General features: G+C 41.3%; 1 protein-coding gene across 2 annotated transcripts in view; it reads left to right on the forward strand.

Moving 5' to 3' along the window:
* The first annotated feature begins 3,687 nt into the window (after window positions 1–3,687).
* Window positions 3,688–26,097, forward strand: part of LOC140202806 (host cell factor 1-like) — an 83,157-nt gene continuing 60,747 nt past the window's right edge. For both annotated transcript variants that reach the window (XM_072268180.1, XM_072268181.1), the window contains exons 1-8: window positions 3,688–3,853; window positions 10,281–10,429; window positions 10,633–10,793; window positions 14,671–14,873; window positions 19,277–19,361; window positions 20,537–20,643; window positions 22,725–22,904; window positions 24,751–25,041. In XM_072268180.1, coding sequence (XP_072124281.1) covers window positions 3,694–3,853; window positions 10,281–10,429; window positions 10,633–10,793; window positions 14,671–14,873; window positions 19,277–19,361; window positions 20,537–20,643; window positions 22,725–22,904; window positions 24,751–25,041 — 1,336 coding nt within the window. In that variant the 5' untranslated portion in view covers window positions 3,688–3,693. The remainder of the gene's footprint in view (window positions 3,854–10,280; window positions 10,430–10,632; window positions 10,794–14,670; window positions 14,874–19,276; window positions 19,362–20,536; window positions 20,644–22,724; window positions 22,905–24,750; window positions 25,042–26,097) is intronic.

Raw genomic sequence — 26,097 nt, forward strand, 5'->3', positions numbered from 1 at the left:
GGTAGCAGCAGAGATACAGAGGAGCAAACTGGGAGGCAGATTTTGGAAAGGTGCAAAAATAACAGGGTTGTTATCATGGGTGACTTTAACTTCCCTAATATTGATTGGCACCTGATTAGTTCTAAGGGTTTAGATGGGGCAGAGTTTGTTAAGTGTGTCCAGGACGGATCCCTGTCACAGTATGTGGACAGGCCAACTAGGGGGAATGCCATACTAGATCTAGTACTAGGTAATGAACTGGGTCAGGTCACACATCTCTCAGTGGGTGAGCATCTGGGGGACAGTGACCACCGCTCCCTGGCCTTTAGCATTATCATTGAAAAGGATAAATTGGGGAAGGGCAAATTATGAGGCTATAAGGCCAGAACTTGCGGGTGTGAATTGGGATGATGTTTTTGCAGGGAAATGTACTATGGACATGTGGTCGATGTTTAGAGATCTCTTGCAGGATGTTAGGGATAAACTTGTCCCGGTGAGGAAGATAAAGAGTGGTAGGGTGAAGGAACCACCCTACCATTCAAGTGAGGTGAGGTGGAAAATCTAGTCAGGTGGAAGAAGGCAGCATACATGAGGTTTAGGAAGCATAGATCAGATGGGTTTATTGAGGAATATAGGGAAGCAAGAAAGGAGCTTAAGAAGGGGCTGAGAAGAGCAAGAAGGGGGCATAAGAAGGCCTTGGCGAGTAGGGTAAAGGAAAACCCCAAGGCATTCTTCAATTATGTGAAGAAAAAAAAGGATGACAGGAGTGAAGGTAGGACCAATTAGAGATAAAGGTGGGATGATGTGCCTGGAGGCTGTGGAAGTGAGCGAGGTCTTCAGTGAATACTTCTCTTCGGTATTCACCAATGAGAGGAAACTTGATGATGCTGAGGACAATACGAGTGAGGTTGATGTTCTGAAGCATGTTGATATTAAGGGAGAGGAGGTGTTGGAGTTGTTAAAATACATTAGGATGGGTAAGTCCCCGGGCCTGACGGAATATTCCCCAGGCTGCTCTACGAGGCGAGGGAAGAGATTGCTGAGCCTCTGGCTAGGATCTTTATGTCCTTGTTGTCCATGGGAATGGTACCGGAGGATTGGAGGGAGGTGAATGTTGTCCCCTTGTTCAAAACAGGTAGTAGGGATAGTCCGGGTAATTATAGACCAGTGAGCCTTACGTCTGTGGTGGGAAAGCTGTTAGAAAAGATTCTTAGAGATAGGATTTATGGGCATTTAGAGAATCATGGTCTGATCAGGGACAGTCAGCATGGCTTTGTGAAGGGCAGACCGTGTCTAACAAGCCTGATAGAGTTCCTTGAGGAGGTGACCAGGCATATAGATGAGGGTAGTGCAGTGGATGTGACCTATATGGATTTTAGTAAGGCATTTGACAAGGTTCTACAAGGTAGGCTTATTCAGAAAGTCAGAAGGCATGGAATCCAGGGAAGTTTGGCCAGGTGGATTCAGAATTGGCTTGCCTGCAGAAGGCAAAGGGTGGTGGTGGAGGGAGTACATTCAAATTGGAGGATTGTGACTACTGGTGTCCCACAAGGATCTGTTCTGGGACCTCTACTTTTCATGATTTTTATTAACGACCTGGATGTGGGGGTAGAAGGGTGGGTTGGCAAGTCTGCAGATGACACAAAGGTTGGTGGTGTTGTAGAAAGTGTAGAGGATTGTCAAAGATTACAGAGAGACATTGATAGGATGCAGAAGTGGGCTGAGAAGTGGCAGATGGAGTTCAACCCGGAGAAATGTGAGGTGGGACACTTTGGAAGGAAGGACAAACTCCAAGGCAGAGTACAAAGTAAATGGCAGGATACTTGGTAGTGTGGAGGAGCAGAGGGATCTGGGGGTAGATGTCCACAGATCCCTGAAAGTTGCCTCACAGGTGGATAGGGTAGTTAAGAAAGCTTATGGGGTGTTAGCTTTCATAAGTCGAGGGATAGAGTTTAAGAGTCGCGATGTAATGATGCAGCTCTATAAAACTCTGGTTAGGCCACACTTGGAGTACTGTGTCCAGTTCTGGTCGCCTCACTATAGCAAGGATGTAGAAGCATTGGAAAGGGTACAGAGGAGATTTAGCAGGATGCTGCCTGGTTTAGAGAGTATGCATTATGATCAGAGATTAAGGGAGCTAGGGCTTTACTCTTTGGAGAGAAGGAGGATGAGAGGAGACATGATAGAGGTGTACAAGATAATAAGAAGAATAGATAGAGTGGATAGCCAGCGCCTCTTCCCCAGGGCACCACTGCTCAATACAAGAGGACATGGCTTTAAGGTAAGGGGTGGGAAGTTCAAGGGGGATATTAGAGGAAGGTTTTTTACTCAGAGAGTAGTTGGCGCGTGGAATGCACTGCCTGAGTCAGTGGTGGAGACAGATACACTAGTGAAGTTTAAGAGACTACTGGACAGGTATGTGGAGGAATTTAAGTTGGGGCTTATATGGGAGGCAGGGTTTGAGGGTCGGCACAACATTGTGAGCCGAAGGGCCTGTACTGTGCTGCACTGTTCTATGTTCAAATCTCTTGGGGTGCCCAAATTTTTGCATGGTGCTCCTTTCCTTTTTTTCACTCTAAAATTGTACAAAACAAAAATAATACACAAATCTTGCTTAAAATGTTGAAAAAGAATGTTTCATCTTTAACTTTATGACTTTTGGACTCTTCTACTCACTTAACTATTTACAGCAACAGAGATCTTGACCAGGGGTGCCCAAACTTTTGCATACCACTGTAGATAGTAATATTCCACCCTCACACACAAAATGCTGGAAGAACTCAGCAGGTCAGGCAGCATCTATGGAAATGAACAAACAGTCAATGTTTCGGGCTAAGACCCTTTTTCAGGACTGGAAAGGATAGAGAAGAAGATAAGGGAGAGGAAGGAGGACAAGCTGGAAGCTGATAGGTGAAGCCAGGTGGGTGGGGGTGGGGGTGGGGGATGAAGTAAAAAGCTCAAGAAGATTGGGGCACTGCTTTGCAGAGCACTTCTGCTCCATCTCCCAGTGGCCATCCATTTTAATCCCAATATGCATTCCCACTCTGAACTGTCAGTCCACAGCCTCCTGTTTGGCCATGATTATGCCACACTCTCAGGTTGGAGGAGCAACACCTCATATTCCAGCTCAGCAGCATCCAACCTGATGGCATGAACATCAATTTCTCCAACTTCTGGTAATGTGTTCACCCCTCTCGCCCTTCTTCAATTCCTCCCCCTGTCCTCCTACCTCTTCTCCTCACCTGCCTATCACCTCCCCCTGGTGCCCCTCCTCCTTCCGTCTCTCACATAGTCTACTCTTCTCCACTTTCTTATTCTGTTATCATCGCACCCACACACACACCCCGACCTTTTCCAGTCCTGGTGAAGAGTCTCGTCCCAAAACGTCGACTGTTCACTCCTTCCCATAGATGCTACCTAAACTGCTCTGGCATTTCGTGTGTTGGTCTGGATTGCCAGCATTTGCAGAATCTGATGTGAAAGTGTTTATGATTCCGCCCTCCCGTTCCCTGTGTGTCTTTAAGCCAAGGTGATATAAAAGGCAGCGAGTCTTGCCTCACGTTCGTCGGGTACGGACGAGGCAGCGGCCGCCGAACGGTCCCACCAGCCTCCATTGGAGCGAAGCCACCCCGCGCCCCTCCTCCTCTGTTTACCCATCCGGGCACCCGGAGGGGGCGGGGCCGGAGCGCTGCACTCTGGGGAGGGCGTAGTAAGATGGCGGCTCCCTCTCCCAAATGGAGACGGGTAACCGGAGCCACCGGACCGGTGCCGAGGCCCCGACACGGTCACCGCGTGGTTGCCATCAAAGAGCTGATGATTATCTTCGGCGGCGGCAACGAGGGGATCGTGGACGAGCTGCATGTCTACAACACAGGTGGGCGGCGAGGGGGCAGGGAGGACGACAACAACAAAAAACACAGCGGCTGGGCGCCATTTGCTGCCAGTCTCCAAGATGGCGGCCGGGCCGTTGGTGCTTGAACCGGCGGCTGAGGCAGCCGGTAACTGGCAACACCATCCGCAAGCTGACTCTTCGGCCCCAAACTGGCTGCTGCTCCCGTTCCGGGCCGGCGGCTGCCGCTGGCGAGAGCTGTCCGACTGAATCGGCAGCAACCATGGCTGTGAACTGCCTAACCTGATACCTTGTCACCCCGAACTGGCAGCTACCGCCGTCGGTATCTGTCCTGACTGGCTCCTTGTCATCCCGAACCGACGGCTGTCGCGACCGGGAACCATCCAACCCGGTCCCTTGTTATCCCGAACTGGCGGCTGCAGCGGCCGGGACCCTTCCCACTCAGTCACTTGTCATCCCGAACTGGCGGCTGCCGTGGCCGGGAACCGTCCAACTCCGCAGTTGATCTGGGGGCGCCAGGGTAGCTCCTGTCCCGGTGTCAGTGCGCTCAATTTCTCTGCTTAAGTTATTGTGAGGTGAAGGGGAGGGGGAGATCGAACTCACCACCGGGCGGGAGGATCCCGGCGATGGGAACAGTGCTGCAGGCCCCAGGGCAGCTGTCTTGCGCCGCCAGCACCGGTTGTCACCCACCCAGGGAATTAAGAGGCAAGAGTTGAGTTACTGGCCACCTCTTAGAAGCACGGCTTGAGGGAACGGGGAGTAAGTGAGAGCGCAGTGGTGAGGCAGAAGCCGGTCCCATTATCCTTACTTAACCGTTGAGTGTTGAGGGGTTTTAAAGGGGAGTTAGCTCATCCCGAGGCCTGCTGCTCCTTCCCGGCCCGTTTTTTTTAATTGATAGTGGGCTGGGGCCGGGTCGGAGGAGGAGGAGGGACCACGGGTGGCCGGACCGCCAGGCGGCAGGGGGCGAGCGCGGTCGCTCTCTTTGTTGACACGGACGCTGGGGACTGCCGTCCGAGGGATTAACTTCGCAGCCAATCAGCGTGCGTGACACCGCCTCCCTCCCCCGGTATCTTAGACGCTGGAGACGCTGTAGTACGCGCAACATGCTGGAGGAATTCAGCAAGTCAGTTAGCATCCGCTGAGGGATCTGAACCGTTGACGTGTCGGACCGAGATCCCTCATCAGTCTCTGGCTCAGGATGTTAACTGTTCACTTTCCTCCGTTGGGGGCTGCCTGACCTGCTGAGTTCCTCCAGCATTTTTGTGCGTTGGTCGCACTTTATCCTTTCATTTTCCACTGCTCCTTCTGCTAGTCCTGATTTAGACTCTCCACCCCATCCCAGTACCCCTACAGATTCTGCTTCGCCCTCCCTGAGCTCCATTTTCCAGCATCTCTTATGTTTCCACTACCCATTTTTTCACCCCTCCCTTCATGTGATTAGTTTCCCCTTCATACCTCACCACATAGCCTTGCCATGTCCCATCTATTCTTAGTCACCCCTTCATACCCAAGAGTTCAGCCTCCCCGTCGTAATTAATAAATTGGTTTATTGTTGTTGCAAGGTATTGTGATAAAATTTTATTTTGCATGCCATCTGTACTGCTGCCACAGTACATTTCATGACATAGGTCAGTGATAATAAACCTGATCTGATTCATCCATATATGTAATTTCATCACATTAGTGTGCTAATACAAGGGAAAGCAATAACAATGCAGAATATAGCCTTACATTTACAGAGAAGGTGCACGGAGACGACAAAGTACAAGGACATAACGAGGTATATTGTGAGGTCAAGAGTCCATCTTACTGAATGACATCCATTTCATAGTCATAACAGCAGGGCAGAATTTTAAATGATAATTCCACTATTTCCCCAGTGTACGTCACTCTCACTTTGTATACTGCTGCATCATTATTTTTTCCCTTTGTATTTTCCCAATGTTTTGTTTCAGAGATCCTAATCTGGCTGTTTTTATTTAATTTTAAAATATGAATGTTTTTTTTGTTAAAATTACTCTGGATGATATTAGTACATTTCCTTTCATAAAGGAGTTAAGACATGTCTTTGAACTACCAATATAGATGCCAACTTTTTAATTCCAAATTTATTTTAATTAATTGTGTCAAATTTAGAAAAGTATTTGGTGTAGCTTTCAGTGATCTTACTGAGAATGATGTGATCTTTGCATCACTAGTGCATGCCTCTTGGACTACCAGTAGCAGCCATGTGTCAGATTAGCACAGCACTTTATCATCAATCCATAATTTTTATGCCTGCAATCCATGTGTGTACTTCTCTTTCCTTTTAAGAAAGTCCCTTAAATCTTTGGCTACACTTTGGGTCACCTGGTCTTATGCCTTGGTGTCAAATATTTAACTATTGTCCCTTATGGGATGTTTTACTAGATTTGAGGTCCTCTATGAATGCAAATTATTGTTTCATTTTCTGAGGGGGTTGGGGAGGGGAATTTCAAAATTTGTGCTTTGCTCTACAGTAATTTATGGGCATGTTTTTACTGGTTTTGGACCAAGTCTGTGTGAGCTTTAGAGCTATGATAGTTTTTGTAACAGGAGTTGCAGCACATCACAGATCTGCTTCAATCTTCGCTTGTTTACATTTTTTGGATGTGTTTTAAAATTGCTGCTTGGAGACTTTCCAGAAATTACACTTTCTATAGTGCTCCCCCTGCTGTGCATATCTCTGCTATGCAAAACGCACTGTTGTACGGATAATATTGGCGGGAAATCCTGATGTTATTTTAATATGTATAAACTGTTTTAGTTCCAATTTTCTGTCAATTTTTTTTGGTACTGTTTTTTTAAAAAACATTTGCAATGAATGATATGGGAGGGAACATTTTAAGACTGTTGCCTTAAGGCTGATTGTGATCCTGCAAGTAAATTCAGTATTGACCAGGGGTTGTGCCCTTGTAATTTATAAGTCCTATAGATGCTGCCTGGCCTGCTGAGTTCCTCCAGCAATTAGTGTGTGTTGTATGGGATCATACAATTTTTCATGTTAATCAATGGAGTTTTCAGAATAATAGCATTGTTGCATTGTTACCCAAATAAAACTCACTGAGATAGAGATTTGGCACCATTCTTTGACTGGAATTTATAGATAGAATTTTTGCATTGGCCTTTATTGGTTACCTGTGCTGTACTCTTTCAGTAGCTTTTACATTTTATTCTGCATTGTTATTGTTTCACCTTATTCTAGCTCAATGCACTGTGTAATGATCTGATCTGTATGAGCAGTCTGTAGGACAAGCTTTTCACTGTATCTTGGCACGTGTGACAATAATAAACCAAATCCAATGTCAAGTAACGTCTTATGGTATAAGCTAAAAATGCAATGATGAAGCTGTTATTTTATTTGCAGTAATATTCTAATTGTCCTGAGGTATTTTGGGGTATAATTGTGATTAAGGTTGTCATAGCTGAGGGTGGTAGTGGGGATAAGCTCCCACTACCTATAAAGTGCTCCAAATGGCTTGCAACTCTAACAGCCTCTGACAACCAAGTCCAACTCTTGGGCTTCACGTGTAACTTAGCTACTAGGCTTGGCGGAATTGTTTCTACTGGCAAGAGGACGGGCAAAGGCGGACCACTGGCTCCTCAAAACCATTTGCTTCAGGCAGGTAGGGCTCATCAGTCTTGGACAGCAGTGCGCCTAGGAGAAGGAAAACTCTGATTTTAAACCTTCGCTGTCTTGTGGCCATACCCACCCATAGGAAAGGCTTTGGGAGTAAACCCTGAGGAAATAATCTGGAGCTGGGGTCCCTAAGGCAGTTTGATGTTGCTTACAGCTTCACTCTGGCAACCTCTGCAACGACACTGGTGCCAAGCTGTATCGGCGCTTGCCCTTCCCTTGGGCTACATCAATGACGTGGAGAGGGGGAACCCACAACATGGGCAACAGCCGGTTCTTCAAATCTTCCCATCCAGGCCTGCGCCCTGGAGAGGACACAATCCACCAGAGGCGCAACCCATGATCCCCTAGGATCAACGGCTGCCTACTAATCAAGTGATGTGGAAATACAAAACTGTTCCTGTGCAGCAGGGTTTCTGGGGCACATTAGAATCAATGTACATGTCTTTTTCACTACATTTGCAGTCTAAGCAAAACTTTCTTAAAGGATCATTTTAAGAAATCTATTTTTATTCTTCCTGATATTGTTCTTTCTGCACATTTTACAAAATACATCATATTTTCCAAGAAGAAAAAACATATTGCTATAATTAATGTCTTAGATGTACATATACCTGAGGAATTGTTTGTCCGTAATGAGGAAATGAGTGCTTGAAGATCAAGACTCAAACTGGAACCAAGATCTGTAGGGCAGTTGTGAACCTGTCTCCTGTAAGCATCACTAACATGCATTACTTGTGCTAGGCCCCCAAGAGTGGGAGAGATGCAATAAAACTGAGGAATCTCTATCCGACCATTCATATATCCTGATGGTTCAGCATCAGGCACACCAGGTGATGTTTCCTGTGCTCCCTCCCTGGTGTCCCAGCTTTTGTGTTTAAAACTTATTCAGGAAAATACTAGTCCAGCAACACCACAGTCCTGAACATGTCAGGTTACTGTGCTACCAATATTGTCTTCACAAAATCCTCTGGCCAACGTCAGAGTCCTCTTCTATGTCAACACACCCGTATTAAAGCCCTAGTTACACCTGGTGAGCTCCATTTAAAGGCTTTGCCTTTATCGAGCCCAACACCAGCTTCCTGATACAGACGCTCCATTCCAAACACCTTCACGTCAAAAGAATAATAAGTGGGCAGAGGAAACAGTTCAAGGGTGTTCTCAAATCCTCGAAAATGTGTAACATCCTCACTGACTTGTGATGATTATGACTGAATAAAATGGCAAAGGAGCATTTAGGATAACACTGGGTTTGTTTTGTCAGGACCATGCAGAAGCCCAACATGAATGGCAGAAGGAGCACATCTCTCCACAAACAATCTACCCATCCACCCACCCTGTCAATTCCTGCTGTAGCTGAGCCAGACTCTGCAGGTTGCATGTTGGTCGCTTTAGGCACCTGGAAAGCACAAAACCGGAATAGAAGCAAGTCCTCTTCAACCCCAAGGAATGCCTAAGAGGATGAATGAACACTATCTTCTTGTAACCCATTTATGATGTGAAGCATTTCATAATCATAGTCATACTTTATTGATCCCGGGGGAAATTGGTTTTCGTTACAGTTGCACCATAAATAATAGTAATAGAACCATAAATAGTTAAATAGTAATATGTAAATTATGTCAGTAAATTATAAAGTAAGTCCAGGACCGACCTGTTGGCTCAGGGTGTCTGACCCTCCAAGGGAGGAGTTGTAAAGTTTGATGGCCACAGGCAGGAATGACATCCTATGACGCTCTGTGCTGCATCTCGGAGGAATGAGTCTCTGGCTGAATGTACTCCTGTGCCCACCCAGTGCATTATGTAGTGGATGGGAGACATTGACCAAGATGGCATGCAACTTAGACAGCATCTTCTTTTCAGACACCACCTTGAGAGAGTCCAGTTCCATACCCACAACATCACTGGCCTTACGAATGAGTTTGTTGATTCTGTTGGTGTCTGCTACCCTCAGCCTGCTGCCCGAGCACACAACAGCAAACATGATAGCACTGGCCACCACAGACTCGTAGAACACCCTCAGCATCGTCCGGCGGATGTTAAAGAACCTCAGTCTCCTCAGTAAACAGAGACGGCTCTGTCCCTTCTTGTAGACCACCTCAGTGTTCTTTGACCAGTCCAGTTTATTGTCAATTCGTATCCCCAGGTGTTTGCTTAATGCATTAAAGGAATTTTATTGCACCCTGATGTATATTATAATAAGATAATCTAATCAAAGGTTTAAGTCAAAGATTTTCTGTTACCAAGTTCAGTGACTGTTTCTATTGAAAGTTTTACTTACTGCCCGTTACACCGCAGCAATGAAGGTCCTCCATCTTTGTCTGTCCTTGTCAGATGTAGAAGGATTCTTCATTGCTGATTCTTCATTGCTGTTTCCATAACAGGTTTGTTCTACCAGTCTGGGTTGTTAGCCCTGAGCTGAACCCCCAGACTGGGAGGATTGGTGGACCATTGGCTTTTACCCTTTGACCTGTTTGGCATGGATGACCCTACCAGGAGCCAGAGCATAAAGCCCTGACTCCAGCCAGCATAGTTCTCCGGGGTTATTGAGGCATGCAAGCCTCCAAACTATGTGGCCCTCTTGGTGGATTGAAGGTTTTGTCCCAACAGTGGAAACTTTTAAGCCTGTTTTAATGGCAGTTCGTCAGTTTAAAAAATAAAAATATCCTTAAAAAATGAATTTTTAATAGTCAAATGTATTAAATATGAAGGGCAACATATATATTTTTCCATGAGATGGTTTTACACAGTACATTCAACCCTGTCTTCCTTTGTTCTGTGCATATTTTATTGCAGCCACAAACCAGTGGTTCATTCCTGCCGTTAGAGGGGATATCCCGCCAGGCTGCGCAGCTTATGGTTTCATTTGTGATGGTACCAGGATTCTGGTATTTGGAGGAATGGTGGAGTATGGAAAGTATAGCAATGATTTATATGAGCTGCAGGTGAGCATTGCTTTCAGCTGTCTCATTTAACAATTTTCAAATATAAATATGGTGTCAATATGAACTTCTCAGAACCCTTAATCTTCATTTTAGAAATCTGTGAACTGCTCTTCTACCACTTTGATAAATTAGTTGAATTCTCTTGTTGTGTGTAAGTTATTTTTTTAATTGCCAATTGTAAATCTGATTTACCTTTGTTCAAGGCAAGTCGGTGGGAGTGGAAAAAACTGAAACCAAAACCACCCAAAAATGGTCCACAGCCCTGTCCCCGCCTTGGTCATACCTTGTGTCTGGTTGGTAATAAATGTTATTTATTTGGAGGTTTGGCAAATGACAGTGAAGACCCAAAGAATAATATTCCAAGGTACTCTTCTGTTTCTTATATATAATGAAATGTTCTTTCTTATGAACGTTGGGCACTGTAATGGTCTTTGGATAAACTAATCATTGGTTGGTACACTATTAATCTTGTTTTTATTTCACCTAGATTTATACTTTGGATTAACAGAATTTTAAAAAAAACAATTTGTTCAGAATATATCAGTTTTTTATATTGCATTTATTTTGACTTGTATCAATTGCGATTTTCAGAGTGACAGTAAAATTATGCATTCTCCTGTCAAAGTAAATTGTAATATAAACCTGCCACTTTGAACTATCTTGTTACTTTAGTGGTTACTTAGAAGAGGCAAATGTAAGAACACAGCTTCTTGGGCTGCCTGTTCAATTAAAGAAAATGTCTAATGAACTTGTCAATGAATTCTGATTTTAGCAGTGGAAATATTTTGTGGATGTGAAGTGAAATGGATATGTATTGCACTTCGATAGTATAATTTTAAGCAAACTCATCTCCAGACTCCTAATCCTGGGACTCAGTACTTTCTTTTCCAATTTGATTGTTGACTTCCCGGTCAACAGACTGCAATCAGTAAGAACAGGCAGCAACACCTTTGCCACAGATACTCTCAAAGCTGGCACCCCCACAAGACTGTCTCCTCAGTCCTCTTCTCTACTCCTACACAGACACACACCCACACATGGGGCACACTCTTGTGGGAAGAGCATTGGTACAAAATGTATATATGTTGCAGATCTTATACAGTGGCATGCAAAAGTTTGGGCACCCCTGGTCAAAATTTCTGTTACTGTTGTCACATATGCCGTGATGGGTTAAAGATCCAGCAGAAATGGAAAACACTTTGGAGTCCAGTATTGCTATTAACTAATGATATTTATTAGTAACTACACAATACAGTAATATAAATGCAGATATATTAAACAGGTTAGCAATGATTTTTATATATATGAAAACCAAGCTTCTTCAAGTCTAGGGGTAAATAGATAGTCTTACAATGATGAGTAAAGTTCAGTTCAGTTCATGGTATTGAGTTGAGCAGTGATGGGGAGAGAGAGAGGGAGAGACTCGAGTCTTCTGGTGAGCTGATGCCGTCGATCTTCCTGTTGTCCTCCAAAATCCTTTAGAAGTCACTGACTGTGATCACCACAAAGGGTACCATTCTTCTGTGGTGGAATTATCAACCCAGGCAAGGGTTGGACACACGAATAACTCCCCACTGGTCACACCCTTTTCACACTGCGAGAGCCACTGATCAATCCTCCAAAACCCACCTTTTCTGTGGGCACAACAAAGCTCATTCAGTGTCCAAAACCATGTGTCTCCGGGGCTTAACAGCTGACTTTCTATTAATCTCACTGTGCTGAATACTAGCTGTCCATCAGGCAGCTCCTCCCTTCTCTCTCTGTAAGAACTTGGAAGCTGCTAGTGTCCTTGTAGAAAGTATAAACAAACTGTGAGCAGTCTTTGCCTCTCTCTCTCTCTCTCTCTCTCTCTCTCTCTCTCTCTCTCTCTTTCTCTCTATCTCTCGCTCTTTTTAACAAGGTGTCTGGTGTTGAACAACTCTCTCTTTTCAAAAGCACAATTCATAGGGGTATTTCAGGACCCCGTCACACTGTGAATAGCTAAGCGAGTAAAAGATTTCCAAAAAGCATAAAGTTAAAGATGACACATTTCTTTAATAATTTGAGCAAGATTACTTTTTTATTTCCATCTTTTAAACAAAAAAGGAAAAAGGCCCGGAGCAAAAGTTTGGGCACCCTGCATGGTCAGTACTTAGTAACACCAAACTTAGTAACACCCCCTTTGGCAAGTAGCACAGCTTGTAAATGCTTTCTGTAGCCAGCTAAAAGTCTTTCAATTCTTGTTTGTGGGATTTTCGCCCATTCTTCCTTGCAAAAGGCTCTAGTTCTGTGAGATTCTTGGGCCGTCTTGCATGCACTGCTCTTTTGAGGTCTATCCACAGATTTTCGATGACGTTTAGGTCAGGGGACTGTGAGGGCCATGGCAAAACCTTCAGCTTGCTCCTCTTGAGGTAGTCCGTTGTGGATTTTGAAGTGTGTTTAAGATGATTATCCTGTTGTAGAAGCCATCCTCTTTTCACCTTAAGCTTTTTTTTTTACAGATAGTGTGATGTTTGCTTCCAGAATTTGCTGGTATTTAATTGAATTCATTCTTCCCTCTACCAGTGAAATGTTCCCCGTGCCACTGGCTGCAACACAAGCCCAAAGCATGATCAATCAGCCCCCGTGCTTAACAGCTGGAGAGGTGTTCTTTTCATGAAATTCTTCACCCTTTTTTCTCCAAATATACCTTTGCTCATTGCAGCCAAAATGTTCTAGTTTAACTTCATCAGTCCATAGGGCATGTTTCTAAAATGCATCAGGCTTGTTTGGATGTTCCTTTGCAAACGTCTGATGCTGAATTTTGTGGTGAGGACACAGGAAAGGTTTTCTTCTGATGACTGTTCCACGAAGGTCATATTTGTGCAGGTGTCACCGCACAGTAGAACAGTGTACCACCACTCCAGAGTCTGCTAAATCTTCCTGAAGGTCTTTTGCAATCGAACGGGGGTTTTGATTTGCCTTTCTAGCAATCCTAAGAGCAGTTCTCTCGGAAAGTTTTCTTGGTTTTCCAGACCTCAACTTGACCTCCACCATTCCTGTTAACTGCCATTTCTTAATTACATTACAAACTGAGGAAACGGCTACCTGAAAACGCTTTGCTATCTTCTTATAGCCTTCTCCTGCTTTGTGGGCATCATTTATTTTAATTTCAGAGTTCTAGGCTGCTTAGAGGAGCCCATGGCTGCTGATTGTTGGGACAAGGTTTGAGGAGTCAGGGTATTTATAAAGCTTTGAAGTTTGCATCACCTTTCCTAATGATGACTGTGAACAAGCCATAGCCCTAACAAGCTAATTAAGGTCTGAGACCTTGGTAAAAGTTATCTGAGAGCTCAAATCTCTTGGGGTGCCCAAACTTTTGCATGGTGCTCCTTTCCTTTTTTTTCACTCTAAAATTGTAGAAAACAGAAATAATACACTAATCTTGCTTAAAATGTTGAGAAAAGAATGTTTCATCTTTAACTTTATGACTTTTAGAGATCAGTTCATCTTTTACTCGCTTAGCTATTCACAGTAACATAAATTTTGACCAGGAGTGCCCAGACTTTTGCATGCCACTGTATTTTAACTGTTACTGTAAAGTAAAACGGGAACTGGCCTGTGGATTACCTCTACAAACAAAGCTAGGTTTAGTGACTTGTTCTACTCACTACGTAACTTATTTAAAGTAGCAAAAGTCTCAAGGTCATAGTCAAAAGGGCACCGGAGTGAGGAATGCACACTGATCAAGTGTGAGGTAAAATTGGGGTAAGTGACAACAAACATTTTCATCTGATAAGACTTTCTTTACGACTGGTTGACTTTGACAGGCCTTCGTTGAAACGGGGCACACTATATTTAAAACTTGCTTTGGGTGCCATCCTTAGAAGTTTCAATTTATTTTTCGCACTGAATACATAACACGAAAAATCAGGCTAGTGTGGTTGCAGAGCCATTGTCTTGCAATGCCAAAGACATGGATTCAGTCCTCATCCTGGGTGCTGGCTGTATGGAGTTTTAACTTTTGATGTCAGAGTTTAATCCTTTTACACTGAGAGTGGTGAGTGCACGGAGCACTCTGCCAGGAGTGGTGATAGAGGCAGATATATTTGGGACATTTAAGAAACTTTCAGATAGGTACATGGATATAGGAGGGAAGGGTTAGATTGATTTTAGAGTAGTTTATAAATGTGGCACGACATCATGGGCCGAAAGGCTTGTACTCTGCTTTAGTGTTTAATGTTTTATGTACTCTCTTAAAGCTTTCTTTCTTATATTTGAAGGTACTTGAATGACTTGTACACTGTAGAACTTAAAAGTGGATCTGGTGTAGTTGGTTGGGATATTCCTGTTACACATGGTACTCCACCTCCTCCAAGAGAATCTCATACAGCAGTTGTTTATAAAGATTCAAAAAAACCGAAGATGATCATTTATGGAGGGATGAGTGGGTGCAGACTTGGTGACCTATGGATATTGGATGTGGGTAAGTGCATAACAGACATAAAAGAAGGACCTGCATTGGTCCTGGTTGTAACCTGGGCGATACAGGTGCTAGTTTGAACAGGGGAGACTCTGAGACTTCAGTCTGACTGATTTTTGGTGATTTCAGCGGGAATAAAGTTGCCCAGGATTCTGTGGTAAACTGTCCTACTATCCTTTAAAGTTCTGACACAGTGGGCTTTTGTTTCATTTGCTTGAGAGACTAGGAGAGTCATTGTTCAATATCTTATATCTCATTCAAGAGGTGACATCTCTGAAAGTGCAGCACTTCATCAAGAACTGATGGATGCCAGGATGGCAAAGTGGTCTAAGGTGCCAGACTCCAAGATTAAAATCCTTCCCTAATAAAGTGAGCAATCCTGTCTCCAGCCAGAGGCATGGGTTCAAATCCAACTTCCAACCATATGTTGGGAAGCATGGTGGCTTAGTGATTAGCATGACACTATTACAGCGCCAGTTTCCATTCCACAGCTGTCTGTAAGAAGTTTGTACATATTCCCCGTGACCACGTGGGTTTCCTTCGACATTCCAAATTCCAAAGAATAGGTTAGTAGGTTAATTGGTCACTGGTGTAATTGGGTGACGGGGTTCTTTGGGCCGTTCTGTATCTCTAAACTAAAAATAAATACTGCACTTGAGTCTCTGCACCTTAACCCTACAACCTTTAGACAGAAAGAAGGTGCTCCCATTTGAGCTGTGGATAGTTGGTTGTCAGCAAGTTCTGAATGATCTTGGGATACTTGCATATTAAAGCTACTACAAGGTTCTGAGTAGGTGTGGATAAAATATAGGGGCTATTTTAAAGTCAATATTTATACTTAAAGCATTGATGTTATTACAGAATTCTGTGATTGTAGGAAGGGACAATGCTGGATCTTTTAACCCTTCAGTTCAAAACTTCTCTTGCCCTGGATCAAATTGTTATATCATTCTCCTATGGCCTCAGTTCGTACTAACTCTTTAAACTCACCTTTTTTTCCTCTTCTTCGAGGTACCATACAAGGTTGTCCTCTTAGTCCTTTATTATTTGATAGTGCATTAGAACCTCTTGCAATTGCTATTCGAGAATTTCCAAATATTATTGGTATGACTAGTGGTTTAAAGTCTCATAAAGTATCACATTATACTGATGACTTACTTTTATATATTTCTAATCCTCAAAAATCTATTCCTGCTGCTTTAGATTTATTAGCACAATTTAGTCTTTTTTCAGGTTATAAGTTAAATCTCAGTAAGAGTGAACTTTTCCCGATTAATAAGCAAGTTGCCTTATATCAGAACCTCCCGTTTAAATTGGTTAATAACCATTTTTCATATCTTGGGATTAAAATTACCTGTAAACATAAGGATTTATTTAAGTCTAACTTCCTACCCTTAATTGATCACATTACTCAACTTTCATTTAAATGGTCTCCACTTTATTTAACTTTGGTGGTACTAATGCTGTTAAGATGTTTATTCTGCCAAAATTTTTATATGTATTTCAGGCACTGCTGATTTTTGTTCCAAAATCCTTTTTTGACAAAGTTGACTCTAAAATTTCTTCATTTATTTGGCAAAATAAAAACCCAAGATTGGGTAGAATACATCTACAGAAAGCTAAGAGAGATGGAGGTTTGGCATTACCTAACTTTAGATTCTATTATTGGGCAATTAATATTCGACACATGAAATTTTGGTTACTTGAGCAAGATACACTATCCATTCCTCAATGGGTAGTATTGGAATTACAATCTGCTCAAGGTTATGCACTTGGCTCCATTTTAGGTTCTTCCCTTCCTTTCGATTTGAAACGCCACAAACAGGTTTGTAACCCGATAGTTAAATATACCTTATGTATTTGGTTTCAATTCTGAAAATTTTTCGATCTTAATCAATTTGGGCTTGCGATTCCTATTTTAGACAACATATTCTTTCCCCCCTCTTCCACGGACCATACCTTTCAAATTTGGAAGACTAATGGTATATCACGGTTTTTGGATTTATTTTTAGATGGCTCCCTTATGTCTTTTGAACAATTATCTAACAAATATAACTTAGCAAGAATACATTTTTTTGGATATCTCCAAGTTAGAAATTTCCTAAGTACTATACTCTCTTCCTTTCCGACGTTACCTCCTACATATATTTTAGATACTATAATTAACCTTAACCAATGTCAGAAAGGTGTAACGGCTAGTATTTATAATACTATCATGAAACTTAGGAAAGCTCCATTCGATAAGATTAGGTCAGATGGGGAAAAGGAATTGGGCTTTATTATCTTGGCAGATGACTGGGCGCATAGTTTACAACTAGTCAACACTTCCTCCATCTGTTCCAAACATTCCCTAATTCAATTTAAAATTGTTCATAGAGCACATATGTCTAAAGATAAATTAGCTCATTTTTATTCTCATATTAACCCTCTTTGTGACAGATGTCATGGGGAGATAGCTTCCTTAACTCATATGTTTTGGTCCTGTCCTACTTTGGAAACTTTTTGGAAAGACACTTTTAATATTATTTCAAAGGTATTGAATATAGACATTTCTCCCCATCCTATTACTGCTATCTTTGGATTACCTAAAATTTCCAGTAATCTTTCCCCTTCAGCCCCTAGAATGATTGCATTTCTTACTTTAATGGCGAAAAGATGTATTTTACAACATTGGAAGGAGATTAATGCCCCAACTATGTTCTTTTGGTTTTCTCAGACGATACTATGTTTAAATTTGGAGAAAATCAGAAGTAATCTTTATGATACTTCAGTTAAATTTGAACAGACCTGGAGATCTTTTATTCAACATTTTCATTTAATGTAATTTTTTTTTCTCTTTGCCCATATTTACATTCCCTTCTTGCTTTTTAACTGTTTTTAATGGAGGTCGGGTTTGAGGACGTGATTGTTTTAAGTTGTTTAAGTCTACTTGATACCTAGTTAGCCCATTGCTTTGCTTTGCTTTTTAGATTAGTTGCACGGTGGGTTTTTTTTGGGGGGGGGGGAGGTTGGATTTTTTCTTCTCTTTATTGATATGTATGGAAAATTAGTATACTATTATATTACCTTGTTATTTTATATCTAAACTGCACTGTTTGTGCTAACTTTTTTTTGTGTATTAATATCTCTTGTAAACTTATATTGCAACAGTGTATTAGTGTCTACATGGTTTACCTTTTGTGTACTAATTCAATAAAAAGATTTAAAAAGAAGGAAAACTTCTCTTGCAAGTTGCTGGCATGAACAGTTGAAAGCAGAATATCCACATTATTTAAGGAAAGAAAAACTAAGTACTGTATAATGGGTATAAGGACCAATATTCCAGGATGTTATTTGGAATCAAGAGCTCTCTTCATGTAGTACTTCTTTACAAAACGTTGATACTGAATGAAACCAGGAAATTTCATGGTCAGACATTTAACTGATATAGGTATTGAAATTACTATCTTGTGCCGTGTGTAGTTTCCAGCTTATAGAGTCATAGAGCATCACTTCATAGAAACAGGCCCTTCAGCCCAAGTAGTTCATGCTGAATTGTTCTGCCTAGTCCCATTGACCAAAATTTGAATTTGGGTATCTTCTTTAAATGTTGGGCACGTGACCAAGTGGTTAAGGCGTTCGTCTAGTGATCTGAAGGTCGCTAGTTCGAGCCTCAGCTGTGGCAGTCTGTTTGTGTCCTTGAGCAAGGCACTTAACCACACATTGCTCTAGTGTCTGTGCGAGGAGTGGCGCCCCACACAGACTTCCAATCTGTGCCTTGTAAGGCACGAAAATGCCCGACGCAGGCCTCTCATGGTCTAAGTCGACGTTCCGTCTCCTCCCTCTAAATGATTACCATTCTGCTCTGTTATCTCAAACGTGCTCTCAGGATTTGCTGTGCCACAGAAATTATTAATTTAATAAAACAAATCAGTCATTAAATAGTGAGTTTGAAATTAGAATGCATATCTCCATGATTCTACCTATGGAGATACAATGTTTGTATATATAAATATATTTCCACACACGTTAGGCAAATTTATCTCCGAGACATCATAGGAATAGATAGATTTTCAGTTGCTATATTATCACAATTAAAGGTACAATTCTGCTTTTTGAATGGAGGTGCATTAAACCCAGATGCAATGGCAGAGTCCTCATGACTAAATGAGAAAAGCTATTGTAGAAGTAATGAGGAAAACAAAAAGAAAACTGCACATGCTGGAAATTTGAAGTAAGAATAAAGTAGTGAAAACACTCAGCAGTTCAGGTGGCATCATCTGTGTAGAGAAAAGGAGAACACTTTAGGTGAGTGACCTGTCACTTCGCAAAGTCACTAACCTAAAATATTAACTCTTTCTCTCGCCACTTCCTCCATGATCGGGGACGATCATTTGTTAAAGATGTACATTTTCCTGTGCTTACAGAAAGCTTGGTTTGGACAAAGCCAGTAACCAAGGGTTCAACACCGCTCCCCCGGAGTTTGCATTCTGCTACTGTCATTGGGAATAAGTAAGTGCTCTGAAATAATTAGAGGATTATCCTAGGCATTCAGTAATGTAGAGGCTGAACAGGTGTAGGGATGAGACAGGACCATACTCTGTTTCTTACCATGATAACTAATTGCAATAATTTCTCCTGTAGAGCTCAAGTATAATCTAAATAGCTACCGAACAGCATTGGATGGGCATGAGTACTTGCCTTTGCATCATTTGGAGTGTAACATTGAAAATCTATCCAAGAGTTGGGGTCCAGTCAGCAGCTAGTTTGATTAAATCAATTGGACTGTTTTATTAATGACCCTTTAATAGGTGACGGCATAATGATCCCACAACTCCAGTGACCTGGGTTCAATCCTGACCTCTGGTGTTTTCTGCATGGAGGTTGTTCATTCTCCCTGCGACTGCATGGGGTTTCTCAATTTCCTCTATCAATCCAAAAGTAAGCAGGTTAACAGGTTAATTGGCCCCTGTAATATTGCACCTAGTGGGAGGAACAGTGGGAGATTAAAATGGATTGGGCTAGGATTAGTGTATAGATTGGTGATCTGATCAGCAGTGACACAGTGGGCTGAGGAGCTCTTTCCATGCTGTATCTCTGACTCTGAAATTCATAATCATACATTTTAAGGCAAAAAGTGAACTTTTAGTAAAATTATTAGAGGATAAGCTTGAAAGTAAAAGTGCCTTAGTATGTTGTCTAATATTTGCCTACTATTTGAACGCTATATTTTTTTATTATTAAATTGTAATCATTGTTTAGCATCTCATCTGTTATGTAACACACTTCCAAGCTAGGTGCTAGAATTTTGTTATCAGTGGTCCTTTCAGTTTCCATAAACTATTATCTGTATTTGTCGCTTTGATGATTACATATTCATTTAAATCTTTTTATTAATTAGAAGGTCAATTTTCCAAATTCTGCATTTCTTCTCATTCATCTCAGAATGAGGATATTGTTTTTGGATGTGCGTTTTTGCAGTTGGTGCTGTAAGTTTCTGAACACTCCAAATTCATCGTGGTTTGGATAATTGACATTCTCTTATATTTAAGCAGCATGAGCCATTACTGATTGTGTTTCCCTTGTTAAGTCCAATATATCTGTTTTTAAATACAAATGCACAGTTTTGTTGTAAATGGTTTTCAGCACAACCTGTTTTTTTTTGTCTGTACTTATTTTTTCTTTAGAATGTATGTCTTTGGTGGCTGGGTACCACTTGTGATGGATGATGTGAAAGTTGCCACTCATGAAAAGGAATGGAAGTGCACAAATACACTTGCTTACTTACTTTTAGGTCAGTCCCTTGAGTTTCTTACTTAAGTGACTAATGGGTATGGAATCAAACTAGATTTTCCCATCTTGTTAACGCGAAGGATTGTTTGCAGATTGTCCTACAAAATTATATCCTTTTCCTGTTTCCATTCTTTTGTGTAATTACAATTCATGTTGGGTGTCACTTGTTGCATGGTCATCAGCACTCTTGGTCTGTATCAGAAGGTTGTAAGAACTTAAGAAATAAGAGTCAATATCTTCTTCTTAAGCCCATGAACCCCTACTGGGGCATAGGCTGTCAACAGCAGCTCACCAGAGTTCTCTGTCCTGGGCTGATAGAAGGCTTCACCACACAACTTCATGTGTCTTCTAGGCAAAGATCCTTCCTCTAGGGATTGGGTCTTTAGAGCTTTTGTTGGTGTTTCTGTAGCTCTGAGTTTTTATGGGGTGGGGTTGCCCAACCCTCCTCCTTTCAGGCTTGGGACAGTCTCTGGCGGAGTTAAGAAATAAGAGTGGGATTGGGCAATCTGGCTCGTAGAGCCTGCTCCACCATTCAATAAGATCATGGCTGATGTGTCCGTGGATTCATCTCCACCTACCTGCTTTTTCACTGTAGTTCCCCTGCTATGTAAAAATCTAACAGTGTCTTAAATATATTGAGTGAAATAGCCTCCACTGCTTCCCTGGCCAGATGATTCCATTTATTCACTACTCTCTGGGAAAAGCAGTTTGAGTCATGGGTTCAAGTTCTACTCCAGAGATCTGAACACAAAATCTAAGCTGTAACTCCAGTGCAACGTCAGTGGTGCTGTCTTTTGCTGAGATTTTAAATGGAAAAAATAAATATATTAATCAGCCACATAAGTTTATTCAATTAAAAAAAGTCAGAGTTACAGAAGCTAAACGTTAAGGGTAACGAAAAATCTAGTTCTGGATTTCCCATCAGAAAAATTTTGTTCTTGCCAGAATTTTTGACTAGTACATTCCAGAAGTAAATTTAGAATCAACAGTTTTGAACTCTGTTCTGATGGGTCATTGACATGAAATATTGACTCTGTTTCTGAAACCAAGGGTGCTGCCTGACCTGTTGAGTTCTTCCTGCATTACAATCATTTGCATTTTTTTTTTTGCTCCAGTTCAAATTATTTGCTTGCTTACTTCAAGTTTATACAGTAATTTATTCATTTTTGAGAAGAGAAGTCTTCATAATTGTTCATTTCCTTGATGTCTACATTTGTATTGATTATGTTCTCATTAGTTTTCTTGACCCTTGGCTGGGTGATATTTATTTTACTCAATTCATCTACTGTGACCACAGACATACAGTATTAATTGCAGTCCTGTGATAGTGAATATTTACAATAAATATTCAAGCAGTACAAATTAACCTGATTATTACTGCATTAACTCTCATGTTCATATCTGTTTATAAACCAAGTGAATTGTAACCCAGATGATAATTGCATAAAGATATAGGCTTTAGAATTTTCATATTTTAGGGAAAATTGGCCTATTATAGTTGCCAACCTTGATCATAAAATGTGTTGTCATTTTGTAAAAAGGTTATTTATTACAAATTGAATAATCTACTCTCTACATTTTCTTAATTTTGGCTGTTTCATGCATATCATCCTGGAGCCAGTTGTTTCTAGTATGAGCAGTGTTTGGTTTACGCACGAGTGATTTTAAAATTCAGAACTATTTCTGATTATCTAATTCCACAGGAAAAAAGAGTTATCTGATTGACATTACTAAACTAGTTTTAAGTTAATGAAAAGTGCTTGGCTACGACGTATGTTATACTAATATACTGAATGGTATTCATTTATACACCAGTTACTACATGCTTGAGATAAACTGGTTTTAAAAAAAAGTCCCTTTTAAAAAGTATAAGTAATGGGAGATGATCACTGTGTTAATACTGAAAATATGTAATTTGAAAATGTAACTTATGTGATCTAATTTAACTTGTAGCCTTATTTCAGCAATACTGACTTGTGCCAGAGTTTCAGAATATTAAGTTGCTTTGTTGTTTATACTTATGTTGTAATTTTAAAAATTGCTTTGACAAAATAAATTAAGTTGGTGCTATATTTCTAACAGATGGCAATATCTGGACACCTGTAGTCTCAGACACATTGGAGGACAATGTTCCAAGGGCTCGGGCTGGCCACTGTGCTGTTGCTATTCACACTCGCCTTTATATTTGGAGTGGAAGAGATGGCTACCGGAAGGCTTGGAACAATCAAGTCTGCTGCAAAGATCTTTGGTATTTGGAAACTGGTGGGTGGTGCATATTCCTTTATTCTTAAGCCTAGCTTTAAGGAAAATGAAAGATTGTTTTATCGTTAATATCAATTTAAAATCCCTATGAAGTAAATGATGAGTTCATCTAATAAAAGCGAAACTTGCAAAGGTTATATCATCAACAAACTTGGATCTCTTGCATTTGGGTCCCTCATCTAAATCATTGATGTTGATTGTGAATGTCAGGGATCCCTGTACCAGACCCAGTGGCACTTTACTTTTATTTGTCACGTGTGCAGTGAAATGCATTGTTTTACGTCAATGGACTGTACAGTCCAAGGATTGTACTGGGGACAGCCTGCAAATGTTGCTATGCTTCTGGTGATAACACTAGTGACATCACCCAGCCCCTACCGACTGTGTTCTCACTCTCTGCTAATATAGTACCTTCTTTAACATCCATGCTAATCTTGTTCGATAGCCTTTGTGGCATCTTAGTGAAGTTCTTCTGAAAGTCAAACACACCACATCAACTGGTCTTTCTTTGTTCTGTTAGCTACAACCTCAAAATTCCCAATCAGTTTGTCAGACACAAGAGTCATATGGCAGAGAAACAGGCCCTTCAACCCACCATGTACAGGCCAACCATTTTGCCCATCTAGACTAATCCCATTTGCCTGCACTAGGTCTGTATCCTGTATCTTGCCTGTTTAAGTGCCACACACAAAATGCTAGAGTTCAGACAGCATCTATGGTGAGGAATAAAGAGACGATGTTTCAGACTGAGTCTCTTCATCAAGACTCTTAATCTATTCAAGTACCTACCTAAAAGTCTCTTGAACAAAATGTGGTATCTAACTCCTTCTCCTCTGGCAGCAAATTCCAGATATTAACCACGATTTGTGTGGAAAATTTTCTCCTCTGATCTCTAAACCTCCACTCTTTCACCTTAAACCTTAAGTTAAATTAATTTCTCTAGTAATAATTGTTCACGAATGCTAGATTCTTTGTGCTCATTTACTGCACAGCTGTAGCCCTTCACTATTTCTAGCTTTGCTTCTTTGTTGTCCACAGTCACAAAATATGTATTCCATTCCCTGTTGTTCCCTTATTCCCCAATATAATTTCTCCCTTTGTAGCATAATCCAGTCTAATTTTTTCCTTGTGATGTAGTTGTAGAAGTTTGTACTTCTTTCCCTCCCCCCACATCCTTATTCTGGCTCTTCCCTCTGCCTTTCCAGTCCTGATGAATGGTCTCAGCCCGAAGCATCAACTTGCCATAGATGTTGCTGATCTGCTGAGTTCCTCTAGCATTTTGTGTGTGAAATTTGAACAGCTTCCTTTTCTTTAGCAATGCTCCTGTCCACCTTCACTGAATGCTCATGTCCCAAATTTACTACTTACTTTGTAATAATTATAATAATTTCCTTTGATCTAATTCAATCTTTAACTTGAAAGCCAATAGTTGGACCACTTCTCCTGTTAGCTTTATTTTGCCTGAGTAAGCTATGTTAGTCACTGCTGGTGTATTGCCGTAAGTCTTTAATAAAATTTCTCAACCTGCCATAGCTGATTCGTGGATCATGGTAGTTTGCTTTACTCCGATTTAATATCCTCATTTCAGATTGAACTCTCAATCTTTATGTGAAATTCTATCATATTATGAACACTTTTACCAAAAAGTCCTTTTACAACCAAACCTTTCTCATTACAGAATACCAGTTTTCAAATAGTTTGCTCCCTTGTAACTGAGCACAGTAGTTTAATCTATAAATTTCTTTGAGCAGAAGCTTAAGATGTTGGGTGTTTGGGAGGAAAAGGGAAAGATTGTAATATAAATGTTTTATAAATGTAATTAAAACAGAATTTCCTTTGTCTTTAGAAAAGCCCCCTGCTCCTTCTCGGGTGCAGTTAGTTAGAGCCAGTACAAATTCCCTTGAAGTGTGTTGGGGTGCTGTTCCAACAGCAGATGCCTACCTTCTTCAACTACAGAAGTATGATATGCCACCATCAACTACTACCACCACCATGACATCCGCGTCATTAAGCAACGCTTCATTGCCACAGAAGATTCCGTGCAGCCCTGTTTCTCCTACGCCACCTTCTCCAGTCATGCCACAGCCTGTTCCTAAAGTAACTTCTTCCAGTGGTGTACCAGCTTCTGCATTGACAAGTAAGCCACAATATTTTTTTGTAACAATTATGCATTTTTTTTTTTTTTTTAGAATGGTTTGACTTCCTCTGAAGGGCTTAGAATTTTTACACCAGGTCTGTGTTCACACATGTAGGAATTCTATAAGAATATTTATTATAAAACCATAAGATATAGGAGCAGAATTAGGCCATTTGTCCTCTCGAGTCTCTTCTGCATTTCATTATGGCTGATTTATTATCCCTCTCAACTACATTCTCCTGCCTTCTCCTTGTAACCTTTGACCCCCTGACTAACCGAGAGCCTATCAATCTTTCATCCTTTTAAGAGAAGTTATCTTCTAGTATGGCTGCTTTTGAGAAGTCTTCACTTAATTGCACTTAAGCTACAACATTGGGGTAAATGTACTCTCATTTGGATTATACTCTGTTTACACTTAATTGGGGTGAGTTTCAGAGACAGACAGTCATTGCTTGACCAGCATTAGTGCACAATTGCAGCTTGATTTTACGATATTTCATCTGTTCATTTTAAGTGACTAACCAAAGCTCCTATCTCGATGACAGAAAAGCCAAACGGAAGTTGTAAATTAATTATTCATGGTCATGAATCTATCAGTAGCATTACTGGCTTTCACCACGGTTGATCCTTGATAAGTCCTGTTGAACGCAACAGTAAAGAATAGCTTGTGCATTAAACCTTCACTATTTTTAAGGGAAAAACAAATTTTGATTTGTAGATGATTTTGATTTATCATGGCTATTGCAAAGGTTTGAGTTCATAGTCATAGAATACTGCAGCACAGAAACAAGCCCTTTGGCCCATCTAGTCTGTGTCGAACCATTAACCTGCCTAGTCCCATCGACTTGCACTTAGACCATAGCCCTCCATCCATGTACCTATCCAAATTTCTCTTAAATGCTGAAATTGACCCTGCATTCAGAGCACTGGATGATAGCATAAACAGTGCCCGCTACATCGGAAACCACACCCTTTCCGAAGTGTAGAGGCTTGAAGGAGAAACCTTTAGAGGAGCGAAAGGCCTTTCTTAAAGAGCACTCCACAACTTTCTGCTGC

This window comes from Mobula birostris, chromosome 9 (genome assembly GCF_030028105.1).
Source record: "Mobula birostris isolate sMobBir1 chromosome 9, sMobBir1.hap1, whole genome shotgun sequence".
In the NCBI taxonomy this organism is placed as follows: domain Eukaryota; kingdom Metazoa; phylum Chordata; class Chondrichthyes; order Myliobatiformes; family Myliobatidae; genus Mobula; species Mobula birostris.